At 39.6% G+C, this 26,906-nt stretch overlaps 1 protein-coding gene and 1 pseudogene across 1 annotated transcript; both read left to right on the top strand.

Moving 5' to 3' along the window:
- Positions 1-386: 386 nt before the first annotated feature.
- MRPS14 (mitochondrial ribosomal protein S14) lies at positions 387-24,647 on the top strand. Its single transcript, XM_069546119.1, has 3 exons — positions 387-502; positions 16,821-16,979; positions 24,291-24,647. Exons 1-3 carry the CDS (start codon positions 458-460, stop codon positions 24,471-24,473), a joined length of 387 nt encoding a protein of 128 aa, XP_069402220.1. The 5' UTR covers positions 387-457; the 3' UTR covers positions 24,474-24,647.
- On the top strand, positions 17,772-22,627 carry LOC138416616 (sodium/potassium-transporting ATPase subunit beta-3 pseudogene; annotated as a pseudogene).
- Positions 24,648-26,906: the final 2,259 nt, after the last annotated feature.

Here is a 26,906-nt window from a genome sequence, read left to right as displayed (position 1 = left end):
GAGGGACGAAGAAAGAACTGGACAGAGGAGGAACTGGCCGTTAACTGTGGGCTTCTAGCAAGTAGCATCCTAAACTAATGGAGGATACAAGAGAAGCAGGTTGAGCCCGAATTTAGAGAAAGAGACATTGGTGACTATGAACAGACAGGTAAGAAAGGGTGGAAGAAAAGGAGGTGAATGAGGACAAAGGTAATTTAAGAGGGTGTGTAAACCGCTCAAGAAGGGAGGAACAGGTGAAAAGCGTCACAGACCACCATCAACATCACAGCTAAACTTCCAGCTTGTCGTTTTGCCCAAATTCCGTCGAATACCGCGAGAACGCTAATCCAATTAACTATCCCCTCCTTCTCGAACGCTAAACACCCGCCCCCTGCGGCCCAGGTCCCGCCCCTCGTGTCCTCGCTGTCTGCGGCAGTGTTAATAAAGTTGCAGCGGTTTGACATTTGCGGTCAACAAGATGGCTGCTTCCATGCTCGGCTCTCTGCTGCGGATCGTCCGGCAGGTCTGGCCCGCGCCGTTATACCCTCCTCCCCTTCTCTGAACTTCCATACCCACAGGTCCTCCACTGTTCTGCCACCAGGAGCGCCCAGTGCAGACCTGTTCCAGGGTTCTCTCTCTGTCCGCTTCTTTCCTCCGGCTGGATTCCGGGGAGGGCCGAGCTGCAAACGTAAATTGGGTTATTTGTATACTTAGAGCTGACTGGCGTTGAAAGCCTGCAGACTGACTCCACTTTACAAGTGTAGGTGGAGACAGAAGATGTCTGAAGAATGAGGCCCCCAAAACCTCTCAAAGTTAAAGCCGAGCAAAGGAGACTTGAACAGAGCGAGAGAGGAGAGCGTGGTGGCCTGGAAGCACTCCAGGAGCAGCGAGTGGGGAACTCTGGTTAAAGTCAATTAAGAGGGCTGAGAATTGCTTGTTGGGTTTGCGTGCGTGCCTGCGCAGTCGCTTCCGACTCTTTGCGACCCCATAGACTAGCCCGCCGGACTCTTCTGTCCGTGGGATTCTCCAGGCAAGAATACTGGAGTGGGTTGCCGCGCCCTCCTCCAGGAGATCTTCCCGACCCAGGAATCAAACTGGCGTCTCTTGGGACTCCTTCATTGGCAGGCGGATTCTTTACCACTGCGGCACCTGGTAGCCCCTCTGCTGGGTTTAGCAGCGTGGGAATTGTTGGAACCTGCAGCATAGCAGTTTCGGTGGTGTGGTGGGGGTGAAAGTATTAGAGACAGAATGGGAGGAAAGAAATACCTTCTATCTTTCCTGCAAACTACAAACACAGACTACACACGTAGACGAACCTTTGAAGACGTTTTGCTGCAAAAAGGAACAGAAAATTGGGTCAATAGCTGAAGAGGGGATGGGTTAAGAGTGGGTGTTTTGTGGTGGTTTTTATTTTTAGCGTGACAAGTCAGTGCATGTTTATGTGTCAAAGGGAAAGATTCTGTAGAGGGGGGAAAATAGATAATGTAGGAGAGGGAAGAATTGCTGAAGCTGTAGCTTGTGTAGGCAAGAGGTGATGAGTTTAGTGTTAGATTATTTGGTCTTCAGAACATGAACAGTTAATCTGTAATGGCGTTGTCCAATAGAAATAAAATACCAACCACATTTGTAACTTACAGTTTTCGAGTGGCCACATTAAAAAAAGTAATTAGCAGATGAAGTTAATTTTATTAAAATGTTTTAAATACGTTTATCAAAAATATTGTATTTCAACATGTAATCTATAAATGTGATGTGTGAGATCTTGCATTCTTTTTTTTCATGCTAAATCTTCAAAATCAGGTTTGTATTTTACACTTAAGAGTACATCTTAGTTTGGATTCTAAATTTTTCACGGTTAAGATGGAAAATGTAGTCCTATCAAAACTAAAACTTTTTAATGTTTAAGTTTAGATTTTTTTCGTTAATTAAAATTAAATAAAATTTAGAATTTCATTGCTCTAGTTACTTTTCAAGGGCTCACTAGTCATGTGCAGTTAGTGGCTACTGTAGTGGAGCAGATCTTTAATAATTTAATAGCAGGAGGGAATGTAGTGCATATGATTGCAGATGCTTTAAAAAAATTTATTTTGTTGAGTAGAGTTGATTTACAATGTTATGTTAATTTATTAACATAAGTGATTCAGTTGCACATATTTTTTCATATTCTTTTCCATTATGGTTTATTACAGGATATTGAATTTAGTTCCCTGTGCTATACAGTAGGACCTTGTTGTTTTTCCATTCTATATATAATAGTTGGCATCTGCTAATCCCAAACACCTTATCCAGCCCTTCCCCATGCCCCCTCCCCCTTGGCAACCACAAGTCTGTCCTATATATCTGATTATAGATGCTTTTGATTTCATAACTGAAGAGAAAGTAAAGTCATCAGCTAAACATGGGGATGTGGGAGCAGGTGTCAGGGATTTAAAGAAAGAAGAGATGGTGTAAAATAGTCAAGAGTACATCAGAAGAATAGTGGCAAGGATTAGAACCAATAAGGTGAAGTGAAAGAGGGATCAGGGAGTTGAGGGTGTATGAAAGACAATATTGTGTTTACAGACCATGGAATTCAGGTGGCTCAGACTGTAAAGAATCCATCTGCATTGTGGGAGACCTGGGTTTGATCCCTGGGTTGGGAAGATCCCCTGGGGGAGGGCATGGGCAACCCATTCCAGTATTCTTGCCTGGAGAATCCCCATGGACAGAGGAGCCTGGCAGGCTACAGTCCATGAGGTTGCAAAGAGTCAGACACGACTGAGCAACACAAGCAGGAGATAGGAAGTCAAAAGCTGAGAGACAAGTGAAAAGCTGGCAGGAGCAATGGATTGAAAGTTCCAGAGGGGCTGTTATTAGGGTGTTAGAGGAAACATGCTAGAAAGAAGTGACAGAGTATGAGGTACACACAATTGGATAATAGAAGCTTTCACCTCCTGGGAATAAAAGAGCTCCAGTATGGAAGTAAATAGGAAAAGAGGAGTGGAGAACAAAATGACTGGAGGAAAAGAGTTCGTGGAGTGGAGAGATCAGGGTATAATTTCACTTGTGTTGAGATCACCAGCAATTAAGACAGAAGGAGTGACCGCCAGGATTGACAGTGGAAAATGAAAGGGAACGGTGGGGGCTGTGGTAGACGACTGCAGTGGTGGAAGTATAGCCCAGTGAGTTATACTGCACAAGAGTCACAGCTTCCTCTCAGGAAGGAGGGACAGTCTGGAAGCTGCAGTAAAGAGCAAGAAAGCTTCCTCCCAGTCATGGGAGAAAAAGAGCTATAGGGGAAACTATTGAGCAAATATCTGGAGGAATTGTTAAGAGAAGTTGAGGATTTAGAAGATATTGATGATGGTAGACCATGAGTTGAAGAAAGTCCAATGGAATAGTTTTAGGAGATGAAGAGGGGTGAGAGAGAGGGGTAGGTTAGGATATGTACAGAACAGAATAGAAGCAATCTTAACATGTAAAGCACTGTTATAAACTGGCAAGAAAATATAATAGAAATGTGGGCAAAGGACATAAACTATTACAGAAGAAATTAATGTAAGAGACCAGTAAATGTTTATTTTAAAAGTGTATTGCCTTTATAGTCAGGAAAAAAAAGTTGTACAGAAAGAATAAAAAGTTCCTTGTTTTTTCTTAAATAAATAGAAACCTGTTAGGAGATGATAGAACACTGATTAGGGATAGTCTGGCAAAGAATTGAAGGGGAAAGTATTTAATTTTGGTTTTTAATTCTCTTTTGTTTTTAGTTTCATAGGTAACAGCAGACATTGCATTGCCCCGTCAGGTGAATTGTTTCAGCCAGAATGACCTCCTTGGACCTTACCACTCTTATCTTGTCCGTTTCCGTTTGGTTTGGAAAAACTTCACCTTCTCTCCCTTCCCCCGCTTCCTAACTGTATCAGAATTCTGTCAGTCCTTCAAAGCCTTGCCTGAGCCCTCTTTCCGTGACGCTTATTTCCAGCCGCTGTGACCGTGGTACTCATTTGACTCAGTCATGAATGAAATTTCAGTATCGATTGGATACATGCTATCTTACTTCTAAAAGATGATTTTAGAGTTGTTATATTTCCTCTTGAGACTTTGAAGCATTGAAGGCAGTTTATCTTTTGTTGATAGGTTGAAAAAAGGTTATCTTTCTAGTCTAGTAGTCTCGTTTTCAGCTTTATATTCTGTATCATGCTATGCATGTGTTTTTTCTAAGGCAGCAGTTATAAGCCATCATTTTCCACAGCTGTAATTTAATGAATGTATAGTATCTGCTCTGGTTTGGGAAAGACTTGAGTTTCTAATGCCCTATACTCTGTGTGTACTGTTAGTCAGAACTGTTGGCTATCACCATTTAAACATGAGACAGTGATGGACCCTCTGTCTTGTTACTGGACAACTCACACTAAGAAATGAGTTTTGAGTGACAATTTCAAAGTACCCATTGACCCAGCAGTTCTGCTTCCAGGACTTTATCCTGCTGATATATACAAATATATATGAAATGGTTTACATAAGACATTATTCATTGCAGATTGTTTATAATGATAACTGGTGAGGTATGGTCTAGTTGTCTACCAGTAGGTCTCAGGATAATAAATCATGATGCATTTGTGGGGAGGGAAAAAATTCTCAGCTGGGGCCCTTGTGTCAATAGCAAGAGAAAAGCATACAAATTTGTAAGTTTTACCCAACACAGGAGTTTTCATAAGGAAAGAAGAACCAAAGGAGTTAAACCTAAGTGGGTCTTGTGCTAGGGTTAATGAAGCCTGGTAAACCATGGGAAAATGTGGTAAGACTAAAGGCATGAGCTATGTGTAGAAAACTAAAGGAAACTTAGCATGGCCAGGTATTTAGATTCTTCTCAGTGTTCCTCAGGCTTCAGTGATAAGGATGCTTCTTTCATGTCCTGGGTATACAGAGGGACCCTCTCATGTGAGGGTCTTATGACCTGATTCAGGGGAAGGTCATAAAATCCTTCTTGGACCTGCTGTTTCTCAGATTCCTTTTGCTTGAAATAAACAATATGCCAAAGAGGCCCTATTATGAGATAGTATCTCCTGAACCTGGTCTCTTCCATATAGTGGAATATTATGCAACCTGAAACAATGTGGAAGCTTTTAAACATGGATATAGAAAGAGCTCTAAGATCTATTGTTAAATGTGAAAAAAATGGGTAGGAGGAGAAACATGGGAGGGGGAGTATGTATGTATATTTTACAGGCAAAAATCTCTGGAAGGCTACAGAAAAGAAATTAGTAACTGGATACCTCTGGGATGGGGGTATGGTCACTGGGCAGATAAGGGATGAGGTGGGAGGATGAATCCACTTTGTGTCTTTTTTTAGTTCTTTTTTTATGAGCTGTAGTTGATCTACAGTATGCTTATATTTGGTGTTGTGTGTGTGTTCTTTTTCTTAATTCTTTTCCATTATAGGTTATTACAAGATACTGAATATAGTTGCCTGTGCTATACTCTAAATTCTTATTGTTTATTTTATACATGCTAATGTGTATCTGTTAATCCCACACTCCTAATTTATCTCTTCTCCCCTTCCACTCTGATGATCATAAGTTTGTTTTCTGTATCTGTGAGTTCATTTCTATTTTGTAAATAAGTTCATTTGTATCATTTTTTTTTAAAAAATTCCATATATAAGTGATATCATGAGTCTTTGATTTGCTTCCCTTAATACGATAATCTCTAGATCCATCCATGTTGCTGCCAATGGCCTTGTTTCATTTTTTATGGCTGAGTAATACTCCCTTGTGTGTATATATACCCCACATCTTTATTATTCATCTGTGATGGACATTTAGGTTGCTTCCATATCTTGCGTATTGGAAACAGTGCTGCTATAAACATTGTGGTGCATGTATCTTTTTGAATTAGAGCTTTTTCCAGATACATGCCCAGGAGTGGAATTGCTGGATTATACGGTAACTCTTTCTAGTTTTAAGGAACATTTTCCATAGAGGCTGTACCAATTTGCATTCCCACCAACAGAGTAGGAGAGTTCCCTTTCCTCCACACCCTCTCAAACAATTGTTATTTGTAGACTTTTTGATAGTGGTCATTTTGACCTGTACAAAGTGATACCTCACTGTAGTTTAGATTTTCATTTCTCTGACAGTTAGTGATATTGAGTATCTTTACATGGACAGAGGAGCCTGGCTGGCCATGGTCCATGGGGTCGCAGAGAGTCAGACACGACTGAAGTGACTAAGCATGCACGCACTCACGCACATGTGCCTGTTAGCCATCTGTATGTCTTTGGAGAAATGTCTCTTTAGGTTTTCTGCTCATTTTTTAATTAGATTAAAAAATTTTTTTTATTGGAGCATAATTGATTGACTGTTGTGATAGTCTCTGCTGTGCAGCAAAGTGAGTCAGTTATGCATAGACATATGTCCACTCTTTTTTAGGTTCTGTTCCCATATAGGTCCTTACAGAGTATTGAGTAGAGTTCCCTGTGCTATACAGTAGGTCTTTATTAATTACATATTTTGTATATAGTAATGTGTATATGTCACTTCCAATCTTCCAATTTATCCCTTTCCTCCACCCCCCAAACCGTAAGATTTCTTTCTACACCTGTGACTCTGTTTTGTAAATAATTTATACAATATTTTTAGATTCCACATATAAGTGATATCATAGGATATTTGTCCTTCTCTGTCTAGCTTAACTTCACTGAGTATGACAACCTCTAGGTCCATCCTTGTCTCTGCAGTTGGCATTATTTCATTCTTTTTTATGGCTGAGTAATATTACATTGCATATACATGCACATATATGTACCGCAACTTCTTTATCCGTTCCTCTGTTGATGGACATCTGGGTTGCTTCCATGTCCTGGCTGTTGTAAGTAGTGCTGCAGTGAACTCTGGGGTGTATGTATCTTTCTGAGTTAGGGTTTTCTTCAGCTATATGCCCTGGAGTGGAATTGCTGGATCGTATTGCTGGTAATTCTGTTTTTAGATTTTTAAGGAAACTGCATGCTGTTCTCCATAGTGGCTGTACCAGTTTACATTCTGACCCAGCAGTATAGGAGGGTTCCCTTTTCCCCACATTCTCTCCAGCATTTGCTATTCGTAGGCTTCTTGATGATGGCCATCCTGACTAGTATCAGATGATAACTAATTGTAGTTTTGATTTGCATTTCTCTGAGAATTAATCATGTCGAACTCCTTTGTGTGTGTGCTTTTTGGCCATCTGTCTGTCGTCTTTGGAGAAATGTGTATTTAAACCTTTCGCCCATTTTTCAATTGGGTGGTTAGTTTTTATGTTAGGGAGCTGCGTGTGCTATTTGTGTATTTTAGAAATCAGGCCCTTGTCAGTAACATCATTTGTGAATGTTTTCTCCCAGCCCATGCGTTGTCTTTTCATTTTGTTTATAGGTTTCCTTTGTTGTGCAAAACTTTATAAGTTTGACTTGGTTCCATTTGTTTAGTTTTGTTTTTATTTCCATTATTCTAGGAGATGGATCCAAAAACATATTGCTGCAATTTATGTCAAAGACTGTTCCGCCTGTGTTTCCTCTAGGAAAATGTAGCAGTGCACTTTTCCCAGGACCATTTCCTGGATAGATTGTCTTTTCTCCATTGTATATTCTTTGTTTGTTGTAGATGAATTCACCCTAGTGCAGGGATTTATTGCTGGACTTTTGTCCTGTTCTGTTGATCTGTTGTTGTGCCAGAACCATATTCTGTTGATTACTGTAGCTTTGCAGTATTGTCAGCAGCCAAGGAGCCTAATTTCCTCTATTTCCATTTTTCTTTCTTAAGATTACTTTGGCTATTCCATCTTTTATAATTCCATGCAAATAAAAAAAATTTTGTTTTAGTTTGTGAAAAATACCACTCATAATTTGATAGGGGTTGCATTGAGTCTATAGATTGCCTGGGGTAGTATTGGTAATTTTCACAATAAAATTGGTAATTTTCACAATATTGATTCTTCCAACCCAAGAACATGGTATATATTTCTATGTGTTGTGCCTTGTTTCATCAAGGTCTTACAGTTTTTGGAGTACGGGTTTTTGCCTCTTTTGGTAGGCTTTATTGTTGTTGCTAAGTTGTGTCCAACCCTTTTGAGACCCCATGGACTGTAGCCCACCAGGCTCCTCTGTCCATGGGATTTCCCAGGCAAGAATACTGGAGTGGGATGCCATTTCCTTCTCCAGAGGATCTTCCTGATGGTGGGATTGAACCCATGTCTCCTGCATTGGCAGGTAGGTTCTTTACCACTGAGTCACCAGGGAAGCCCTCGGTAGATGTGAAGTGAACTGAAAGTGGCTCAGTTGTGTCTGACTCTTTGCGACCCATGAACTATACAGTCCATGGACTTCTCCAGGCCAGAATACTGGAGTGAGTAGCCTGTCCCTTCTGGTCTCTCGCATTGCAAGGAGAGTCTTTACTATCTGAGCCACAAGGGTGGTATTTTATTCTTTTTGATGCAATGATCAATGAGGTTGTTTTCTTAATTCTCCTCGAGTTTTTGTAGTTAGTGTAGAGAAATGCAACAGATTTCTGTGTGTTCATTTTCTATCCTGAAGCTTTATCTAGTTCATTGATGAGCCTTAATAGCTTTCTAGTGGCATCTTTATGGTTTTCTATATATAGTATCTAGGTTGGTCATAACTTTCCTTCCAAGGAGTAAGCATCTTTTAATTTTTTAATTTCATGGCTGCAGTCACCATCTGCAGTGATTTTGGAGCCCAAAAAAATAAAGTCTGACACTGTTTCCACTGGTTCCCCATCTATTTGCCATGAAGTGATGGGACCAGATGCCATGATCTTCGTTTTCTGAATGTTGAGCTTTAAGCCAACTTTTTCACTCTCCTCTTTCACTTTCATCAACAGGCTTTTTAGTTCCTCTTCACTTTCTGCCATAGGGTGGTGTCATCTGCATATCTGAGGTTATTGATATTTCTCCCGGCAGTCTTGATTCCAGCTTGTGTTTCTTCCAGTCCAGCGTTTCTCATGATGTACTCTGCATATAAGTTAAATAATCAGGGTGACAATATACAGCCTTGATATACTCCTTTTCCTATTTGGAAACAGTCTGTTGTTCCATGTTCACTTCTTACTGTTGATTCCTGATCTGCATACGGATTTCTCAAGAGGCAGGTCAGGTGGTCTGGTATTCCCATGTCTTTCAGAATTTTCCAGTTTATTGTGATCCACACAGTCAAAGGCTTTGGCATAGTCAATAAAGCAGAAATAGATGTTTTTCTGAAATTCTTTTGCTTTTTCAATGATCCAGCAGATGTTGGCAATTTGATCTCTGGCTCCTCTGCCTTTAGGAAAGTTATGACCAACCTAGATAGCATATTCAAAAGCAGAGACATTACTTTGCCAACAAAGGTCCATCTAGTCAAGGCTATGGTTTTTCCAGTGGTCATCAACAGGCTTTTTAGTTCCTCTTCACTTTCTGCCATAAGGGTGGTATCATCTGCATATCTGAGGTTATTGATATTTCTCCCGGCAATCTTAATTCCAGCTTGTTGACTATTTCTGATCTTAGAGGAACTGTTTTCAGCTTTTCACCGTTGAGTATGATGGTGTTAGCTGTGGTTTTATCATGTATGGCCTTTATTGTGTTGAAGTGTGTTTCCTCTGTGCTCACGTTGTGGAGAATTTTTATCATAAATGGATGTTGAATTTCTTTTTCTTATTTAAAAATTATTTCTTTTTAATTAGCAGATAATACTTTACAATGTTCTGGTGGTTTCTGCCATTCATCAACATCAATCAGCCATAGATATACATATGTCCCCTCCCTCTTGAACCTGCCTCCCACTCTAGGTTGTCTCAGAGCACAGGCTGAGCTCCCTGCATCTTATAGCAAGTTGCCACCGGCTATCTGTTTTTCATATGGCAAAATATATGTTTCAGTGCTACTGTCTACATTCTTTTTCTTATTTAAAAATTATTTCTTTTTAATTAGCCGATAATACTTTACAGTGTTCTGGTGGTTTCTGCCATTCATCAACATGAATCAGCCATAGATATACATATGTCCCCTCCCTCTTGAACCTGCGTCCCACTCTGGGTTGTCTCAGAGCACAGGCTGAGCTCCCTGCATCTTATAGCGAGTTGCCACCGGCTATCTGTTTTTCATATGGCAAAATATATGTTTCAGTGCTACTGTCTAGATTCGTCCCACCTCCTCCTTTGCATGCTGTGTCTCTGAGTCTGTTCTGTGTTGCTTCTCTATAGCTGCCTACAAACAGGGTTGTCAGTACCATTTTTCTAGATTCCACATATATATGTGTTGATATACAGTGTTAATATTCTGACTTACTTCACTCTGTATAACAGGCTCTAGGTTTATCCACCTCCCTTGAACTGACTCAAATTCATTCCTTTTGTGGCTGAGTAATATTCCATTATATATATGAACCACAACTTCTTTATCCATTCATCTGTCAGTGGACATGTAGGTTGCTGCCATGTTCTGGTTGTTGAGAATAGTGCAGCAGTGAACACTGGCATACATGTGTCTTTTAGAATTGTGGTTTTCTCAGGGTATATGCCCAATAGTGGGATTGCTGGGTCATATCATATGGTAGTTTAGTTTTTAAATAAATCTCCATATTGTTCCTCACTGTGGCTGTATTAATTTACATCTGACCATCAGTGCAAGAGGGTTTCCTTTTCTCCACATCCTCTCCAGCATTTATTGTTCATAGATTTTTTGATGGTGGCTGTTCTGCCCAGTGTGAGATAGTACCTCATTGTAGTTTGATTTGCATTTCTCTAATAATAAGCAGTGTTGAGCATTTTTTTCATGTGTTTATTAGCTCTCTGTATATCTTCTTTGAGAAATGTTTGTTTAGGTCTTCTGCCCATTTTTTGATTGGGTTCTTTGTTTTTCTAATATTGAGCTACCTGAGCTGCTTGTACATTTTGGAGATTAATCCTTTGTCAATTGTTTCATTTGCAGTTATTTTCTCCCATTCTGAGGGTTGTCTTTTCATCTTCTTTATGGTTTCCTTTGCTGTGCAAAAATTTTTAAGTTTAATTAGATCCTGTTTGTATATTTTAGTTTTTATTTCCACCACTTTAGGAGATGGGTCATAGAGAATCTTGTTGTGATTTATGTCAAAGAATATTCTGCCTATGTGTTCCTTTAGGAGGTTTGTAGTTTCTGGTCTTACATTTAGGTCTTTAATCCATTTTGAGTTTCTCTTTGTGTATAGTATTAAGAAGTGTTCCAATTTCATTCTTCTACATATAGCTGTCCAGTTTTCACAGCACCATTTATTGAAGAGATTATCTTTTCTTCATTATATAGTTTTGCCTCCTTTGTCAAAAACAAGGTGCCCATAGGTACATGAGTTTATCTCTGGGCTTTTTATTTTGTTCCATTGGACTATATTTCTTTTTGTGCCAGTACCATACTATCTTGATGACTGTAGCTTTGTAATATAATCTGAAGTCAGGAAGGTTAATTCCTCTAACTCCATTCTTCTTTCTCATGATTGCTTTGAGTATTTGGGGTCTTCTGTGTTTCCATACGAATTGTGAAGTGTGAAATATGCCATTGGTAATTTGATAGGAATTGCATTGAATATGTCGATTGTTTGGGTTAGTATAGTCATTTTCACAATGTTTATTCTTCCAATCTAGGAACCTGGTATATCTCTCCATCTGTTTATGTCATCTTTGATTTCTTTCATCCATATCTTTTAGTTTTCTGAGTACAAGGTTTTTTGTCTCCTTAAATAGATTTATTGCTAGGTATTTTATTTTCCTATTGCAATGGTGGATGGGATTAATTCCTTAATTTCTCTTTCTGATTATTCATTGTTAGTGTATAGTAATGCAAGGGATTTCTGTGTATTGATTAGCTCTAGTGATTTTCTGATAGTATCTGTAGAGTTTTCCACGTGGAGTATTGTGTCATCTGCAAACAGTGGAAGTTTCACTTCTTTTCCAGTCTGGATTCCTTTTAATCCTTTTTCTTCTCTGATTGCCATGGCCGGGATTCCCAAAACTACGTTGAATAATAGTGGCGAGAGTGGGCACACTTGTCTTGTTCCTTCTCTTAGAGGAAATTCTTTGTTTTTCACCACTGAGAATATTTGCTGTGGGTTTATCATATATGGCCTTTATTATGTTGAGATAGGTTCCTCCTATGCCCAGTTTCTGAAGAGTTTATGAAGAGCACTCATAAATGGGTGCTGAATTTTGTCGAAAGCTTTTTCTGTACTGATTGAGATTATCATATGATCTTTATCTTTTAATTTGTTAATGTGGTGTATCATATTGATTGACTTGTGTATATTGAAGAATCCATGCATCCCTGGATAAACCCAACTTGATCCTTAATGTGTTGTTGGCTTCTGTTTGCTAGAATTTTGTTGAGAATTTTTGCATCCATGTTCATCAGTGATACTGGCCTGTGATGTTCTTTTTTTTTGTGATGTCTTTATCTGGTTTTATCAGGGTGATGGTGGCCTCATAGAATAAGTTCAGAAATGTCCCTTCCTCTGCAGCTGTTTGGAATAGTTTCAGAAGGATTGGTGTTAACTCACCTCTGAATGTTTGGTAAAATTCTTCTGTGAAGCCATCTGTTCCTAGACTTTTCTTATTGGCAGTTTTTAAATAATTGGTTCCATTTCAGTACTAGTAATTTTCTGTTTCTTCCTGGTTCAGTCTTGGGAAATTGTACCATTCAAAGAATTTGTCCATTTCAATTAGGTTACACATTTTATTGGCATATTGTTGCTCATACTAGTCTGTTATCATCCTTTGTATTTCTGTGGTGTCAGTTGTAACTTTTCCTTTTTCATTTATGATTTTACTGATTTTGGCTCTCTCCCTTTTTTTCTTGATGAGTCTCTCTGAAGATTTATAAATTTTGTTTATCTTAAAAAAAACAAAACCTGCTTTTACTTTCGTTGCTCTTTTCTATTGATGTTTTAGTCGCTAATTCGTTTGGGCCCTGACTTTTATGATTTCTTCTACTAACTTTGGTTTTTATTTCTTCTTTCGCTGGTTGCTTTAGGTGTAATGTTAGATTGTTTACTTGAGATTTTCTTGTTTCCTTGGATAAACTTTTATCACTATTAACTTCCTTCTTAGAAGTGCTTTTGCTATATCTCATTTTCATTTGTCTCCAGGTATTTTCTGATTTCTTCTTCGACTTCTTCAGTGATTCATTGATTGTCTAGTAGCATATTGTTTTATCTCAGTGTGTGTGTGTGTTTTCTTTTACTTGATTTCTAGTTTCATAGCATCATGATAGGAAATGATGCTTGATAAGACTTCAGTTTTCTCAAATTGACCAAAGTTTGCTTTGTGCCCCTGCATGGGATCTATGCAGGAGGATGTTCAAAGTACACTTGAAAAGAATGTGTATTCTGTTTTGGGGTTGCATGCTCTATAAATATCAGGTCTGATGTGTCATTTAAGGCCTGTGTTTCGTTATTTATTTTCTGTCTGGATGATCTATCCAGACAGAATAGACATTTGTGGGGTGTTACAAGTGGGGTGTTATACCCCATTGATACAAGTGGGGTGTTAGTGTCCCTCACTATTATTTTGTTACTTCAGTTTCTCCTTTTATGTTTGTTAACATTTGGCTTATCTATTGAGGTGCTCCTATGTTGGGTCCACATATATTTACAGTTGTTATATATTCTTCTTGGATTGATCCCTTGATCATTATATAATGTCCTCCTTTGTCTCTTGTAGCTATGTTTAAAAAGTATATTTTATCTGATGTGAGTATTGCTATTCCAACATTTATTTGATTTCCACTTGTATGAAACGCCTTTTTCCATCCTGTCTCATTCTGTATTTCTTGAGAAGTGGGTCTCTCACTAACAGCATATTTATGGGTCTTCTGTTTATATTCATTCAACCAATGTATGTCTTTTGGTTTGAGTATTTAATCTGTTTACATTTATGGTAATTATCGATATGTATATTCTTACTGCCATTTTGTTTATTGTGTTGGATTTGTTTTTGTAGGTCTTTTTTCTCCCTACACTCTTTTGTTCTCTTGTGATTTGATGACTGTCTTTGGTGTTATATTTGGATTTCATTTTCATTTTGTATGTATATTACAGACTTCTGGTTTGCTGAAATTACCATGAGGTTTTGCATTGGAGTGTGTAGTTTTACGTGCTTGTTGTAAGTTGATCTTTTATTTTCTAGTGCATTTTAGGTACTCTGCATTTGTACTCTCTTCCCCTCATGATTACTACTCTTTATTTTATATTTTACATCTAGTTTTGTGTAACCCTTAACTGCTTATTGTGGATGCAGATGGTTTTACTACTTGTTACTTTTGTCTTTAACCTCCCTCCTAGCTTTGTGCATGGATGATTTCCTACATTTATGGTATGTTTACCTTTACCAGTGAGTGTTTCCATTTTGTGATTTTCTCGTTTCTAGTTGTGGCCTTTTCTTTTCTGCCTCTTGAAGTTTCTTTGGCAGTTGTTATAAAGCTGGTTTTGTGGTGCTCGATTTTCTTAGCTCTTGCTTGTCTGGAAAGCTTTTGATTTCTCCATCAGATCTGAATGAGACCCTTGCTGAGCAGAGTACTCTTGATTATAGGTTTTTCTCTTTCATCATTTTTAAGTACCTCATGCACATTCTTCTGGCCTGCAGTTTGTGCTGAAAAATCAGCTGGTACTTTTATGGGAATTCCCTTATAAGTCATTTGTTGCTTTTCCCTTGTTGCTTTTAATATTCTCTTTCTAACTTTTGTCATTTTTATTACAATGTGTTATGGTATATTTCCTTTGTAAATTAATCCTGTATGGGACTCTCTGTGCTTTTTGTACTTGGGTGACTGTTTCCCTGCCCAAATCACAGATGTTTTCAGCTATTGTTTCTTCAAATATTTTCTCAGACCCTTTCTCACTGGGATCCCTATAATGTGACTGTTAGCATGCTTCCTGTTATCCCAGAGGTCCCTTAATCTGGCCTCATTATTTTTCATTCTTTTTTCTGTTACATGGGAGTGATTTCCACTCCTATGTCTTCCAGCTTACTGATCCATTCTTCTGAATCACTGAGTCCATACTGATTCCTTCTATTCAGTTCAATTCAGTCGCTCAGTCGTGTCCAACTATTTGCGACCCAATGAATCACAGCATGCCAGGCCTCCCTGTCCATCACCAACTCCCAGAGTTCACTCAAACTCACGTCCACCAAGTCGATGATGCCATCCAACCATATCATCCTCTGTTGTCCCCTTTTCCTCCTGCCGCCAATCCCTCCCAGCATCAAGGTCTTTTCCAATGAGTCAACTCTTTGCATGAGGTGGCCAAAGTACTGGAGTTTCAGCTTTAGCATCATTCCTTCCAAAGAAATCCCAGGGTTGATCTCCTTCAGAATGGGCTGGTTGGATCTCCTTGCAGTCCAAGGGACTCTGAAGAGTCTTCTCCAACATCACAGTTCAAAAGCATCAATTCTTCAGCACTCAGCTTTCTTCACAGTCCAACTCTCACATCCATACATGACCACTGGAAAAACCATAGCCTTGACTAGACGGACCTTTGTTGGAAAAGTAATGTCTCTGCTTTTGAATATGCTATCTAGGTTGGTCATAACTTTTCTTCCAAGGAGTAAGTGTCTTTGGCTGCAGTCACCATCTGCAGTGATTTTGGAACCCCAAAAATAAAGTCTGACACTGTTTCCAATGTTTCCCCATCTATTTCCCATGAAGTGATGGGACCAGATGCCATGATCTTTGTTTTCTGAATGTTGAGCTTTAAGCCAACTTTTTCACTCTCCTCTTTCACTTTCATCAAGAGGCTTTTTAGCGCCTCTTGACTTTCTGCCATAATGGTGGTGTCATCTCCATATCTGAGGGTATTGATATTTCTCCTGGCCATCTGGATTCCAGCTTGTGTTTCTTCCAGCCCAGTGTTTCTCATGATGTACTCTGCATATAAGTTAAATAAGCAGGGTGACAATATACAGCCTTGACGTACTCCTTTTCCTATTTGGAACCAGTCTGTTGTTCCATGTCCAGTTCTATCTGTTGCTTCCTGACCTGCATACAGGTTTCTCAAGAGGCAGGTCAGGTGGTCTGGTATTCCCATCTCTCTCAAAATTTTCCACAGTTTATTGTGATCCACACAGTCAAAGGCTTTGGCATAGTCAATAAAGCAGAAATAGATGTTTTTCTGGAACTCTCTTGCTTTTTCCATGATCCAGAGGATGTTGGCAATTTGATCTCTGGTTCCTCTGACTTTTCTAAAACCAGCTTGAACATCTGGAAGTTCACGGTTCACATATTGCTGAAGCCGGGCTTGGAGAATTTTCAGCATTACTTTACTAGTGTGTGAGATATCCTTCATTTCAGTTATTGCATTCTTTAATTCTGTTTCATTGTTCTTTGTATTTTCTAATTCTTTTTTGAAAGCTTATAATTTCTTGCTCTCTGCATCTGTGCTCCTGCCAAGTCCTTTGATCATCTTTACAATCATTACTCTGAACTGTTTCTTGGGTAGATTGCCTACCTCCATATCACTTAGTTGCTCTTACGAGGTTTTATCTTGTTCCTTCGCCTCATATATGTTTTTCTGTCACCTCATTTTATCTCAAGTGCTGTTTGTACTTTATGTATGTGATAGGTTGGTTATGTTTCTCAACTTTGGAGAAGTGTTCCTCTGTAAGAGACATCTTTTACATCCCAGCAGTGTTCACCCACTGAGGGCCGGGGGCCAGGTAGTCCCAGGATAGTGTCTGGCCTGAATTTGCAGATTATTGTGTGGGTTGTGGGACAGTAGTTTTCTTTCTTTGAGAGGCTGGTGGGTGGAGTTGGGTTGTGATCCTCTGGCAAACCCTGGGTCTGACTCTCCTCCACTTATTCCTTGTCTCTTTTAGGTGGTTCCTTCATCAGCTTCAGGCCAAGCTCGAAGTTACTATGTCGATTGGAGAATGTTGCGTGATGTAAAGAGAAGAAAAATGGCCTATGAGTATGCAGATGAGAGGCTACGGATCAATTCTCTCAGGAAGAATACTATTCTTCCAAAACACCTTCAGGTTAGCTAATTAAGATGAGTATCTGCCAGAAAATCGTTAACTCAAATCACTTCATACTGTTGGTTGTAACTTAGTGTACTTTGTAGAGACTAGAATCTCGTTTTCTTGGTCAACATAAACAAATACCATTGAAACTTTTGATTAGTTTCAAATAAAAAAATTATTCATTCTTAACTAGCCTTGCAGCCATTTCATTAGGTGATGCTTAGAAAGTACTGAGGCATGGTGACCACACAGAAATTGGATAGTTATTTGACCTATGGTGTCTCTCCAGTTCATTCCAGTCTTTCAGCGTGCCCAGCACATGACCTACATTATTCCTTATCCAAGGCCATCCCTAAGCCTGCTTCTGAATTCCTTTACCCATGAGGTGGCCTTCCATATAGGTTTGACTTCTTGTCATACTCTTTAACTTGAAAAAGAGAATGTCAGCTCAGGCTTCCTGAAGCATAAGTCCTGGGCCCAACTGTCAGCATAAAATACCTGCATGCAGGAGTCTTATCAGAGTCTATAACTCATACTCAAGGCCATTAAACTTATCAAAAGCTTAGAGTAAAAATTATTTCATTCATATAAATTTGGAGAATAATGTATAGGTTCTTCATTATCATGGATTCTTTTAAAATCTTATCTAAATTCAGCCAGATAAGCAGACAACAGAGTGCCTTGGACCATTCTGTTACAGCTTTTATTGTAATGACATTAAGCTACTTGCCTATATTTAGGCAGTAATAAGAAGTGGCTCCTGAGAAACAAAGCTTAAGATGTTAGGGAGGACAAATTTATGAAGACCTCCATGAAGAGTCTCTGGTTTGAGAACCATCAATAGTTGTGTAGAGCCTCTCTTAATCCTGGGAACTTAACATGGCTCTTTCTTGCCTGCCAACTAGCTTACAAGGCGAATTTCTGTCCTGGTGCTAATGAATTTACAGGCTCTCACAGAATGCTCTTTTGTCTCATTTTCCCTTTGCCTAGTTTCCTCATTTGTACACTGCCTTAAATCTTTTTTTTTTTAATTTTTATTTTTACTTTATTTTACTTTACAATACTGTATTGGTTTTGCCATGCATTGACATGAATCTGCCACGGGTGTACATGAGTTCCCAATCCTGAACCCCTCTCCCACCTCCCACCCTATATCATCTCTCTGGATCATCCCCCACCAGCCCCAAGCATCCTGTATCCTGTATCGAACATAGACTGGCGATTCGTTTCTTACATGATAGTATACATGTTTCAGTGCCATTCTCCCAAATCGTCCCTCCCTCTCCTCCTCCCTCAGAGTCCAAAAGTCCGTTCTATACATCTGTGTCTCTTTTGCTGTCTTGCATACAGGGTTATCATTACCATCTTTCTAAATTCCATATATATGTGTTAGTATACTGTATTGGTGTTTTTCTTTCTGGCTTATTTCACTCTGTATGATCGGCTCCAGTTTCATCCATCTCATCAGAACTGATTCAAATGAATTCTTTTTAATGGCTGAGTAATACTCCATTGTGTATGTGTACCACAGCTTTCTTATCCATTCATCTGCTGATGGACATCTAGGTTGTTTCCATGTCCTGGCTATTATAAACAGTGCTGCAATGAACATTGGGGTACATGTGTCTCTTTCACTTCTGGTTTCCTCAGTTGTACACTGCCTTAAATCTTTATGTTCATACACATGTTAACAATTTGTAGCTGTTCTTCATGTTCTACCAGTCCAGTCATTTCTCCTGTTCAGTTCCTTTTGTAGTTCTTACTATTTACCATTCATTGACTTAATCATGTTTCATATAATTTTATCATTACTTCTTTTTTTTTTTAAGTATATCACTTCATTTATTTTGGTCTTTGATTTTTCTCCATCAGTGTTTTGTAATTTTTAGCACACAGATTTGTCAGTATTTCTTAATAGCAACATATGTATGAGCTTTTGGAGGTCAGGAACTACTCTTAATGCTGAATAATTAATATAAACTTGTGCTTATCACTCAGTCATGTCCAGCTCTTTGTGACCCCATGGACTGCAGTCCACCAGGCTCCTCTGTCCATGGGGATTTTCCAGGCAAGAATGCTGGAGTGGGTTCCCACGCCCTTCTCCAGGGGATCTTCCGCACCCATGCACCAAACCCAGGTCTCGTGCATTGAAGGTGGATTCTTTACCTGGTCTGAGCTACCAGGGAAGCTCAATATAAACTTAGTGGCTTTCATATACATTTTCATACGTTTATGTGTTTTTAATATGTTAGAGTAATTATTTTACTTACATCATAGTCTAGTAAGGGTCTATCCCATACAAACACATGCACAATAATACACATACTTTTAAGCACATACGTAAGAATAAATCTGTCCTGACAAAACCTTAGTGCTAGCTACTGCAGTAATCTGTGTTTTCCCCCTGAACCATTTTTGCCCTTACCATATTTATTTCCTTACATTGCAAATGATGTTTTAAAAATGTAAATCTAACCTGATCACTTGTCTTTGCATCTCAGCAGTCAGAATCTTTACTGTAGATGTCAAGGTTCTGTGCTCCTGTCCTTCCTCCTCTTCATCTTCATGTCAAACATTTCCTTCTACTTGGTCTTCAGAGGTTTCACACTTGCATACTTCAAAAATCTTATGGGAAATAACCTAATACCTCAAGGTTCTAGAAATAAAAACAGATAAGCCCAAAATTAGCAGAATCCAACACTGGAACAGAAATAAATGAAAATAGAAACCAGAAAAACAGTAAAGATATGTGAAACTAAGAGCTGATTTTTTTGAAAAGATAAAATTGATGAGCGTTTAGCTAGACTAACATAGTAAAAGAGAGAGAAGATTCAAATAAAATCAGCAACAAAAGAGGAAATATTACAACTGATACCAAAAGAAATACAGAGAATCATAACAAATTGATAAGAACAATCGTAGGCCAACAAACTGGCTAACCTAGAAGAAAGAGATAAATTCCTAGAAACATAAAACCTATCAAGACTGAATTATGAATAAACAGAAAATCTGAAGTGACCAGTGATGAGTAAGGAGATTGAATCAGTAATCAGAAAAAAGTGCAGGACCATATGCCTTCAGGAGTAAAGTCTACCAATCATTTAAAGAGGAGCTAGTGCCAGTTCTTCTCAAACTCTTCCAAAACATCGAGTAAGAGGGAAACAAACACTCCCAAAGTCATTTTATGAGCCCAGCATTGCCCTGATAGCAAAGCCAGATAAGGGCACTAAAAAGAAAGAAAACTACAGGTCAGTATACCTAATGAATAGAGATGGAAAAATTCCCCATAAAATACTAGCAGACCAAATTCAGCAGCACATTAAAAGAAACATTTACCATAAGCAAGATGCAAATAAGTAAGATATTCCATGTTCATAGGTTGGAAGAATTAATGTTTTTAAAATGCCCATACTACACAAAGCCATCTATAAATTCTGTGCAATTCTTATCAAAATTCCAATAGCATTTTTTTCACAGAAATAGAAAAAATAATCCTAAAATTTGTATGGAACTACAAAAGACCATCAAAGAGTCAAAGCAATCCTGAGAAAGAAGAACAAAGTTGGAGGCATCACATTTCCTGGTTTACAAAGCTATAATATTCAAAACAGTATGGGCGGCCGGAGTGGCGGCCTGGCTCGGCGCGGCGCAGCGCAGTCTGCTTGAGCGCTCACCGCAGCGAGAAGGTTTCCTCTGCCGTCCCGCTTCCCGCCGCCGCCGCCGAGCTTCCCCGCTCGTGCCGGGACGCGCCTCAGCGCTCCTCGCCGCTTCCACCCCCGCGGCCGCCGCTCCTCTCGCCGTCGGCACACACACCATGACGAAGACAGACAAGAAGTCCTTCAACCAAAGCCTGGCCGAGTGGAAGCTCTTCATCTACAACCGGACAACCGGAGAATTCCTGGGGCGCACCGCCAAGAGCTGGGGTTTGATCTTGCTCTTCTACCTAGTCTTTTATGGGTTCCTGGCGGCACTCTTTTCATTCACAATGTGGGCCATGCTTCAGACTCTGAATGATGAGGTTCCAAAATATCGTGACCAGATTCCTAGTCCAGGACTTATGGTTTTTCCAAAACCAGTGTCTGTGTTGGATTTTTCATTCAGCCTGTCTGATTTAGAATCCTATCAAGGGTACATTGATGACCTTAAGAAATTTCTAAAGCCATATGGCTTAGAAGAACAGAAGAATCTCACAGATTGTACCAGTGGAACCTTTTTTGAGCAGAAGGGTCCAGAATACACAGCGTGTCAGTTTCCTCTTGCTTTACTTGAAGCATGCAGTGGTGTGGATGATCCCACGTTTGGCTACCAAGAAGGAAAGCCTTGTATTCTTGTGAAAATGAACAGAATAATTGGATTAAAGCCTCAAGGAGAACCCAGGATAGACTGTATTGCAAAGAGTGAAAGCACAGCATTTCTATCAACTTATCCTTCCAATGGAACGATAGATTTAAAATATTTTCCATATTATGGGAAAAAACTGCATGGGAGCTACCTGCAGCCACTAGTTGCCGTCCAGGTCAGCTTTGGTAGTGATGGTGATGTAAAAGAAGTAATGGTTGAGTGCAAGATTGATGGATCACCCAACCTAAAAACCCAGAATGACCGTGACAAGTTTTTAGGACGCGTTGCATTCAAGATCACCATGCATGCATAGTAGGAGTTAGGATGTCTCTACAGAGTAAACGTTGTGTTGTCTGTCTTCATTTTGTATAAGTGGGACCTGCCATTCCAGAATTATGAGACCGCCTTGGAGAAAGGTGGAGTGGTACATGACACTGGGATAACATAATGTGCTTCCAGATAATAGTGGTCCATGTCCTTCGGAGTAACTGCCTGTTGCCTCTGCTGCCTTTTGAACCATGTACACAGATAGGGACTGTGAACACCTGATTCTGAACATGTAGGTTCTTGTCCAATTTTTATGTGGTTTAATTGCCAAGTGTCTAAAGCTTAATGTGCTGTGCTATGTAAATATTTTATAGATTTAACACTGGTTAACTGTCATATTTTGATGCCAGCAAAGTTTTAAGGGATAAAATGGTACCTGACCAACATCAAGTGACTTTATAGCTACAAGAAATTGAGTGTGTGGAAAAGTTCTGTATGTGAGGAGGAAAAAGGAAAATAAAAGTGGATTTGAAAGGTTAAAAAAAAAAAAAAAAACAGTATGGTAGTGGCATAAAAACAGACACATACACCAGTGGAACAGAATTGAGAACCTGGAAATAAATCCACAGATAACTGGTCAACAAGTATTCGACAAGGGAGCCAAAATACTCAGTGGGTGTTGTGGATAGCTTCTCCGTGAGTGGTGCTGGAGATACTGGATACTCACATGCAGAAGAGTAGAATTGGTCCCCTATCTTAACACCATTCACAGAAACTCAAAATGGGATAGACTTAAAAGAATTGAAAGTGTGAAACTGCTGGAAGGAAACAAGGGGTAAAAGTTCCTTGACATTGACCTTTGCAGTGATTTTTTTTTAGCTGTGACACCAAAGGTGCAAGCGACAAAGGAAAGCAAGTGGACTACGTCACGCTGAGAGCAGCAGCGTGAAAAGGCAGCCTGCAAAGTGCGAGAAGACGCTTGCAAGCCATGTGCCTGACAAGAGCTTAATATCCCCCAAATATAAGGAAGCCATGCAACTCAGTAGCACCCCCCCCAAAAATGATGAAAAAATAGCAGAGAACCTGAATAGACAGTTTTCCAAAAGAGACACAAATGACCAACAGGTACATGAAAAGATGCTCAACTAATCAGGGAAATGCAAACAAAAACTACAAAGAGCTCTCACCTCACACCTGTCAGAATGGCTACTGTCCAAAAGATGAGATAAATGTTGGTGAAGATGTGGGGAAGAGAACCCTGTGCACTGCTGTTGGGAATGTAAATTGGTACAACCACTGTGGAAAATAGTTTAGAGGCTCTTCAAAATATTAAAGATTAGAACTACCACGTATGATCCAGCAATTCCATATCTGAGTATAAACCTGAAGGAAATGAAATCACTAGATAGAAATGAAGAGAGAGCTGCATCCCTGTGTTCACTCCAGTATTATCCACAGTAGCCAGGGCATGGAAACAGCCTGACTGTCTATCAGCAGGTGAACGTGCCACTCCAAGAGTGTGATTTGCACACACACAGCGGCACAGAGTGTGGTAGTGCGATACTGCATGTGTGCTCATGTTGACTTTGCGACCCCATGGACTGTAGCCCACCAGGCTCCTCTGTCCATGGGATTCTCCAGCAAGAATACTGGAGCGGTTTGCCATGCCCTCCCGGGGATCTTCCCTACCCAGGGATTGAACCTGGGTCTCCCACATGGCAGGCAGATTGTTTACCAACTGAGCCACCTGGGAAGCCCAGAGTATGATACTGTTTAGCCATTAAAAAAAGAAATCTTGCCCTTTGCAATAACATAGATGTACCTTGAGGGCATTATGCTAAGTGAAGTCAGTCAGAAAGACAAATACTGTATGATCTCACTTATATTTAGAGTCTGAAAAACCAAATTGATAGAAACAGTAGAATGGTAGTTACCAGAGCCTGGGGATTAGGGGAGATGGGGAGGTGTTGGCCAAAGGGTACAGACTTCCAGTTATGAGGTGAATAAGTTCTGGGGTTAAATAAGTACAGCATGTGGACCATAGTTAGCACTACTGTATTACATATTTGAAAGCTGCTTAAAGAGTAAATCTTCAGTGTTCTCTCACACACAAGGTAATTATGTGAGGTGATGGAGGTGTTAACCTTGTTGTGGTAATTATTTTTCACAGTATATACATGTATCATGACATCACATTGTGCATCTTAAACTTACACAGTGTTCTATATCGATTTTCTCAGCGAAGCTGGGGAAATCATTTGGGGAGACAACAGAAATGCATTCATGTATTTTCCAAAAGAGAAATGAGAATGTTAGCCGGGAGGTCAGTGACCGAAAGAGGAGAGGGAAGTCTTAGGTACTGACACTGTTTCTTCGTCTAGTTGCTGGTTACACAGCTGTTTTCTACTGGTGAAAGCTTTTCGAGCTTTACACTTAGTTTGTGGATTCTTGGTTATGTTTGTTAGGTTTCAGTTTAATTTTGAAAAATTACATTGCAAGTGTGTCAATTCTGCATTGTTTCTTTCTGGCCTGTTTGTTTCTTTCTGGCTTGTTTGTTTCTACTCAGTAAAATTCATCATGGTACCCAGGGTTCTTTTGCCAAACTCGGCTGCATTAATGAATCTAGCCTTTTGTGTTCTCTTCCTCTGAGCATTGACTCATCATCTAGAATAAATAAATGCATGTGATCTGTGTAAATAACGTTGCAACTTCCCTTAGGAGGTGGCTGATGAAGAAATTGCTGCCCTTCCCCGGGATAGCTGCCCCGTTAGAATCAGAAATCGATGTGTTATGACATCCCGTCCACGAGGCGTAAAGCGGCGCTGGAGGCTCAGCCGTATTGTCTTCCGTCACTTAGCTGATCATGGACAACTGTCTGGGATCCAGCGAGCAATATGGTGATCAGCTCCAGAACCTACTGACCTTGCAGGAAAACCACTTAGGCAAGAAGAGTCTTTTCTAATAGATAAAAACCTGATTTTTATTTGAGTGTTCTGTCAGTGAATAATATTTTTCTAAACATATTGTTCCCAAGCATAGTGCAAAGAGTAATAAAAAAAAAAGTTTGTGAAAATATGTTCTGTATGGTTGTCTTTTCCTTCAAGTTTAATCTTTTAGCAACATGTGAGTGTTCCTGAATGTTTTTTGAAGAGCATTACTTCATCCCGCAGTATTATCTTACTATTCCTCCAGCTCATTGACATGTAGCTCATGTGTGGCAATTTTTAATCCTGCGCTGGCTACCCAGATCTGCACAGCTCACTTTACTTTTAGTTGACTGTGAAGACAGACAGTACATTGGAAAGTAAGTGTGATGTTCTGGATTATCTAACTAATGCTCAACCTCTGTGTGATGGCTGAATCAAAAAAGAATCACTACTTATTTTCTTGCTCCATCTTCAAGAGCCCTTAGAACAAAATGTGCCTCTTTAAGGCCTGAAAACCTATCCCAGGAGGAAAAGTCCTGCTAGAAAGGTATATATTTGCTATATTCATATTTATTTCATCTGTAACAGAAATGAATAAAGGGAGAAAAAGTTGTCTTGTGCAGTAACTTGATGTCGTCAGCCCAGTGATAAAATATCCATAGGGTAGTATGGAAGCACCTACCTAACATCCATCTACAAGATGTTCCTGGAGCTGACACCTGAACTTAAATCAGGAGGCAATGGATGAGATTGTCTGCAAAGAAAACAGTGAAAGCAAAGGCATCAAACAGTGAAACTGCGGTCACTTCAACATATCAGAACTAAGAAGCACACAACAAAGGCTATGTCAAGGAAGACATCACATGTGAAGGAGCTAAGACTTAAATACCAGCTGTCAAGAGTTTTAAGCAAAGGAATGACATGCTACTTTGCCCTACATATAACACCTGTGTGGTGGGTGGCTGTGAAAGGAAAAGACTACAAGCAAGATAAGCTAGGAGGACATGTTAATTGTTCAGGATGACAAGGGCCTGAATTAAGGTAGTAGTATTAGCAAAGTAGAAAAGGAGACAACTTTTTTATTTGGCTGCACCTTCTTCCAATAACACAAGAGAAGACTCTACCCATGGACATCACCAAATGGTCAATACCAAAATCAGATTGATTATATTCTTTGCAGCCAAAGATGTAGAAGTTCTATACCGTCAACAAAAACAAGACCTGGAGCTGACTGTGGCTCAGATCATGAACTCCTTACTGCCAAATTCAGTCTTAAATTGAAGGAAATAGGGGAGACCACTAGACCATTCAGGTATGACCTAAATCAAATCCCTTAGAATTATACAGTGGAAGTGACAAATAGATTCAAGGGATTAGAGTGCCTGTTAGAATGCCTGAAGAACTATGGATGGAGGTTTGTGACATTGTACAGGAGGATCAAGACCATCCCCAAGAAAAAGAAATGCAAAAAGGCAAAATGGTTGTCTGACGAGGCCCTACAAATAGCTGAGAAGAGAAGCGAAAGGCAAAGGAGAAAAGGAAAGATATACCCATTTGAATGCAAAGTTCCAAAGAATAGCAAGGAGAGAGAAGAAAGCCTTCCTCAGTTATCAGTGCAAAGAAATACAGGAAAACAATAGAATGGGAAAGACTAGAGATCTCTTCAAGAAAATTAGAGATACCAAGGAACATTTCATGCAAAGATGGGCTCAATATAGGACAGAAATGGTATGGACCTAACAGAAGGAGAAGACATTAAGAAGAGGTGGCAAGAATACACAGAAGAACTGTACAAAAAAAGATCATGACCCAGATAACCACGATGGTGTGATCACTCACCTAGGGCCACTCACCTAGATCCTGGAATGCTAAGTCAAGTGGGCCTTAGGAAGCATCACTATGAACTAAGCTAGTGGAGGTGATGGAATTCCAGTTGAGCTATTTCAAATCCTGGAAAATGATGCTGTGAAAGTGCTGCACTCAATATGCCAGAGAATTTGGAAAACTCAACAGTGGCCACAGGACTGGAAAAGGTCAGTTTTCATTCCAATCCCAAAGAAGGTCAATGCCAAAGAATGTTCAAACTACCACACAATTGCACTCATCTCACATGCTAGCAAAGTAATGCTCAAAATTCTCCAAACCAGGCTTCAACAGTATGTGAACCGTGAATTTCCAGATGTTCATGCTGGATTTAGGAAAGGCAGAGGAACCAGAGATCAAATTGCCAACATCCATTGGATCATTGAAAAGGCAAGAGAATTTCAGAAAAAACATCTGCTCTATTGATTACACGAAAGCCTTTGTAGATCACAACAAACTGGAAAATTCTTAAAGAGATGGGAATACTAGACTACCTTATCTGCCTCCTGAGAAATCTGTATGCAGGTCAAGAAGCAACAGTTAG

This window comes from Ovis canadensis, chromosome 12, assembly GCF_042477335.2.
Source record: "Ovis canadensis isolate MfBH-ARS-UI-01 breed Bighorn chromosome 12, ARS-UI_OviCan_v2, whole genome shotgun sequence".
NCBI lineage: Eukaryota > Metazoa > Chordata > Mammalia > Artiodactyla > Bovidae > Ovis > Ovis canadensis.
This window is presented reverse-complemented; position numbering and strand designations above follow the sequence as displayed.